The sequence below is a fragment of the Nicotiana sylvestris genome, chromosome 7 (genome assembly GCF_000393655.2).
Source record: "Nicotiana sylvestris chromosome 7, ASM39365v2, whole genome shotgun sequence".
Taxonomy (NCBI): Eukaryota; Viridiplantae; Streptophyta; class Magnoliopsida; order Solanales; family Solanaceae; genus Nicotiana; species Nicotiana sylvestris.
The window spans coordinates 150,659,413-150,665,321 of NC_091063.1; the positions used below are offsets into that span (position 1 = coordinate 150,659,413).

Here is a 5,909-nt window from a genome sequence, read left to right on the forward strand (position 1 = left end):
TTCACATAAATACTCATAACACATACTTCAAGGGCAATGTAGGAAAAAAATAATTAATTTATTCTTGAAATATGAAAAAATTATTTATTTTTAACCATAAGAAAAAAAACTAAAAAATCACTTATTTTGGACCGGAGGGAGTATTATTCTGTTCGAACCAAATGTCTGTCTCTTATGCCAATTGAGTACAATTTCTCAAAAATTAACTCCATGATTTCTTTTTAAATGATATTTTTATAATAATTTTTTAATATAAACTTCTTATTTTTACTGTCAATGACAAACTCTTATAACTATAATAATATAATAAAATATTTAAAATCACAGGTTCCGATGTTCTTTTATTATATAATTAGAAATCAATTTTTTTCTTAAATTTTATGCTTAGTCAATATCATTATATAAAATAAAAGATAAAATCAAATTCAAACTAGTGATACTACCATTAATATAAATTACTCGGTCATAATTTCGAAGAATTTTTAAAAAAAATGTGGCATAGAAAACAATTTTTTTTGAATTTTCAAAAACGAAAAACTTCAAACAAATTGCAAACCTTACCTAGATTTTTGATAATTGATTTTATTTTTGGAGATAGAAATAGCAGTGCATCTTGTTAAGCAGGCGGTGGGACCAAGGCAATACTGTGCCAAAGGGTCTGAGTCTGAGGGGTTAAAGTGGTGGCAGTACAGAGTGTAGTCACTTCGAGTAGGAGGCAGTTTTTTCCAGAATAAATAGTTTTAGTTTTAAAAAAGGCGAACAAGAAAATCAAAAACAGTTCCCATTTCTCAAAAAAGAAAAGATGAAAAATAAAATAATAATATTGTTCAATCTAAGACGTGATGATGATAGTTTCAAAGAACTAGGCAGATGCTAATATATCAGTAAAACAGTAGTGTCCACAAACTACCCTTGTTGCCATTATTGCATTTTCTGATGAGTTTGTCCACTTCTATTAAAGTAAGATTTTTCAATATCTCTAACTATAAATATACAGTCTATAATACTAACAAGCTAGTTCAATTTTGAACACTATTTTCTGCAACTAAAACCACTCTATTTTCTACAAAGATTAACTAAATAGGCTATTTATATTGGATCTTTACACAAGTAGTAGGTCAGTTTTATCCGTTGTTTATTTTTTTAATCTGTATACATAATTTATCTACTGATTATACATAATTATTTATATTTTATATATAAAATATAATTATATATATATTACGCATTATCCGACTATTTATTTAAGTTATACATATATTATACATTATTCGATTATTTTTTATTTAAGCAATTGAGTGGTCTACTATTTAGATTTATTCCTTACTCAGATTTTTTTTCACCTAAGTGTGTACATTAGCGTCTAAAAAAAGTTAGGCGAAAATCATGAAAGAATATCGTTCAAATTTTACTAGAGATAGAAGACCGAAAAATTATCGACACCTAATATTTATACTAAACAAGTAAATGTGAGTCAAGTGTTTTTTAAACACATATATACTATTAATTATATTTAATTAATATATATTATTACTTAAATTTTTAACTACTAAAATAAAATCACTTAATTTTGCATAAATACTAAATTCGAATAAGTAGGGATAAATAAACGGTGAGAGATAATAAATATCTGATCACTAGTAAGGACATTACCACTATACTCACACCTTCTTTTCAAGTTTTTTTTTTCCTCAAAAAATTGATTTGCTGTAAAAGTTTGGATTTTTCTCATAGGAAAAAAGTTTACATGTAAAAAGAAGAAGATCATACTTTTCTTATTTACCAAGTGCTCTTACTTTTCAAGTTTACCCGAAGAGTACAATACATAATAGTGCGTGGTGTAGAAGTAGAAATAACCTTTATGGTAAAAGACGCCATTGCCCGTCTTCGTCATCACATTCCCTTAAACACATCACCACTATTACACAAGAGAGAGAGGGGGGCATACTATCATTCCATACCTTAGCCTTTCTCTCTTATAGCTTGCTCTCACCTTCCTCTCTTTTCTTCATCTTCTGCCACTTCTCTCTTTTTTCTTCTTCTTCTTCTTTCCTCTTTCTTTCTTTGCATACACATTTTTCTTCCACTTCCTCTTCTCTTTTCTCTTTTTGTTGCTCATACTTGCTTTGAGAACAAGAAAAAATAATAGATCAAATGGGTCGAGGCAAGAACTGGGCTTCCTAAGTGGTTTCTTGTAAGTTATTTTTCGTGATCAAACTGATATATTGGATGTTCTCCTACTGTATTGTGGGAAATCTTCTTTAAATATATACTGAATTGAGTTCGGTCCTTCCTGGCCCCGCACATAGCGTTGTGCTTTCTTGTTGCATTTACATGTAGTATGGCTATATGTGGTGAAGATAAAGAATCTATCTTTTTTACTGAATTATGTCTTCTATTCCCATTGCATTTAAATGTATGGCTAATTGGCTATGTGCAGGGCTACCCTCCCCAGACCCAACTTGTGGGATTATATTGGGTATTATGCTGTTGTTGTTGTTGCTAATTGGCTATGTGTGGTGAAGATAAAGAACCAATCTTTTTTGCTTTACTAGTCTCTGCATTTCCCTTGTTTCTTTGCCGTTTTTGCGCAATCTGAGCTCAAACAAGGAAAGTCCTTAAATCTCTGCCATGTTTGTTCTAACTCAGATCTTATTAGAAGTGTTTTTATATTGTTGGTTTTGTATCTTTCTACTTGATACATTTTGCATAAACTCCTCCATTTCTTATACTAGTTTTCTTTTTGTTCTTGGTTGTATTTAAGATCTAGGTGAATTGCAGTGTTTAACCTCAGGTTTGCGGAGTTTTGATGTCCCGAAAGTATTTGGATATGAATATTTCAGTACTTTCTCGCAAGGGTTACTGCAAAAATGAGCTGGATGAATATTAGTTTGTTTTATAGTGATCTAGGATGAATGGTGTTATTTAATTTGTGTTAACATATTCCACTTTTTATAATTCTTTACTCTTTTCTCTGCATTTCTTTGGGAGCTGTGAGTGTGACCGTCAAATACGACTACTCCAGTCAATACTTGTAAAAAGATCTGAATGCTGAAGGGTCTGAAACCAAATTAAATATGAATTCTTCGATTCTATTTGAATTCTATCAAATTAATGTTGTTTATTAGAAATGCAACCTCAATTTCTATATTCTTTATAAAGGTGGGCTGGTCCTTAGTAGTGAACATCACAGAGTGACATAATGTTAGTTAAAGTCAGCATATTTGAGGAGCTGAATTTCAATTTTCACTAATTATTTAGGAAGCTTAACTACCAAGATTTACGATGTTGTTCCTTTGCACCAACTCATCGAAATACTTACTGCTCTGGTTTGTACCTCTTCCAATTTTTCATCTCTATTTTGTTTCTACTTCTTATTTGGTGAGGTAGCTCGTGTAGGTGTTTCTCGCTTAGACGTCTGAATTCGGTATTGACAAGCTAGGATGCCCTAATAGCTTGCTCAGAGTATGCATGTATCAATGACCTTGAATAATTTTCTAGTTACTGTTTTCTCATGTCTTGGCAGTTGGAGTTTTGTATGGTAGAACAAAGCTGTTGCATTCTTCTCTTGGAAATGTCTTGAGCGATGAAACATTGCATGATTTTCTCATGTTTAAATGCTGTTGTACGATCCTTGGTTCTGTGATGGTATCTTATTTTAAGGTGCTGAAATGGACTTTCTTTACAAGTATATTATTTCTATGTTATGCTAGTAACTACATTAAATGTGAAGCATTTGCATGTAATGAATTTCGACAATACTTTGCCTGTTCAATAGATATGGTTCTGATTCTTTACTTTAGTATCGCAAGTAAAAATGGTGTTAAACATTCTGGCAGGTAAATTATGAGGAGTTTGGGACCATGGGAACTGGTGTTTACACCTGGAAATGAGGGAGAGGCAACGGTGGCGATCTGAAGAGGATGCTTTATTGCGGGCATATGTGAAACAGTATGGACCAAAAGAGTGGCACCTTGTATCACAGCGTATGAACACACCCCTCAACAGGGACGCTAAGTCTTGCTTGGAAAGGTGGAAAAACTACCTCAAACCAGGGATTAAAAAAGGATCACTCACTGAAGAGGAGCAGCGTCTTGTTATCCATCTACAGGCCAAACACGGCAATAAATGGAAGAAAATAGCAGCTGAAGTACCGGGTCGAACTGCTAAAAGATTAGGGAAGTGGTGGGAAGTATTCAAAGAGAAGCAACAGAGGGAGCAGAAAGAAAATAATAAGGTTGTTGATCCAGTAGACGAGGGAAAATACGACCACATTCTTGAGACCTTTGCGGAGAAGATTGTGAAAGAGCGGAGTGTCCCAGGTTTACTTATGGCTACTTCTAACGGAGGTTTCCTCCACACCGATGCACCAGCTCCTTCGCCACAAACTCTTCTTCCGCCGTGGCTTTCTAATTCCACTGCTACTTCAACCGTCAGATCACAATCTCCCTCTGTGACATTAAGTCTCTCCCCCTCAACAGTGCCACCTACGCCTACTCCTGGAATTCCGTGGCTACAGACAGATAGAGGACCTGAAAATGCGCCCCTTATTTTGAGCAGTTTTCCACATCATGGGGTTGCCCCTCCTTGCGGAGAAAATCCATTTGTTACTGAACTTGCGGAATGCTGTAAAGAGCTAGACGAAGGGCATCGTGCTTGGGCTGCTCATAAAAAGGAAGCAGCTTGGAGGTTAAGGCGAGTGGAATTGCAGCTAGAATCAGAGAAAACAAGCAAAGTTAGGGAGAAGATGGAGGAAATTGAAGCAAAAATGAAAGCTCTGAGGGAAGAGCAGAAGGCAACTCTAGACAGGATTGAAGCAGAATACAAGGAGCAACTAGCAGGCTTGAGGAGGGACGCAGAAGCAAAGGAGCAGAAATTAGCGGAGCAATGGGCTTCCAAACACCTGCGCCTTAGTAAGTTTCTTGAGCAGATGGGATGTCAATCAAGACTTGCAGAACCTAATGGTGGCCGCTAAAGCAAGCTAAGCCAAGAATTCTTTTGTGTGTCCTGGCCGCCTAAGACGGTTCTTTTCAAACTGCTACGACTTTTCTTACTGTAAACTTTTTGTTTGATCACCTTCTATTTGGTTAACTATGTTTTTTTTATTCTGCATGATAATTCTATAATAGCCTGCAACTTGTATTTCTAGTATATGCAACTATTTCTTGCAACTTTGCTGACAGCATAATGACTCTATATCTTTCAGTAGTAACATATTAATAGTATTACTTACACAATCTCGTGTGGTTTTGCATGCCTTTGAAGGGAAATAGGGGAAAGGGAAAAGGTAAGAATTTTTGTGGTTTTGAATATTGCATGGTACTGTTATTAGATAGTGCCTTATCAATAATGCTAAAAGTCTCCTATGTTTAATTTCCAGAATCTTGCTAGTGCTCCTTTATGAAGTCTATGAAAGTTGAAATTTTTGTGTAAGGCAAGAAATCGATGTCATATAGAAATATAGCTAGCATTTGAACATAGATTTGGTTGAATTTTGAGAATTTGTTTTTAAAGTTGCGTTGAAAAATAGTTTTTGGAAGTTAAAGTTGTGTTTGAACATGCATTTTACTTGAAAAAAAAGTTAAAATTTTGCGAATAATTAAAACAAATTCAGGAAAAAACTTGCCCAAACCAGTTTTTGGAACTTGAAAATATTCTTCAAATTTTTTCAAAAGCTTATCAAATTCCATGATCAAACGATGTTTTTATTTTTTTGGAAAAAAGGTGAAAAAAATCTATGTCCAAATGGGAACAAGATAAAAAATTGCATGCCTTAAAACAGAAAGAAAATTGGTGTTTCTAATAGAACAAACATAGAAGAAATCTTTCAGCAAAGAGAAAGACATAGAGGTGAATAGTTCCATGCATTGAGCTGACTGTCTATATCAGGATGAAACTAATCAATTGTT

General features: G+C 34.0%; 1 protein-coding gene across 1 annotated transcript; it reads left to right on the forward strand.

Annotated features, from left to right (window-relative positions):
• The first annotated feature begins 1,878 nt into the window (after positions 1–1,878).
• On the forward strand, positions 1,879–5,237 carry LOC104228117 (transcription factor AS1). The gene is made up of 2 exons (XM_009780522.2): positions 1,879–2,194; positions 3,840–5,237. The coding sequence occupies exon 2, from the start codon at positions 3,890–3,892 to the stop codon at positions 4,973–4,975; it is 1,086 nt and encodes a 361-aa protein (XP_009778824.1). The 5' UTR covers positions 1,879–2,194; positions 3,840–3,889; the 3' UTR covers positions 4,976–5,237.
• The last annotated feature ends 672 nt before the right edge of the window (positions 5,238–5,909 follow it).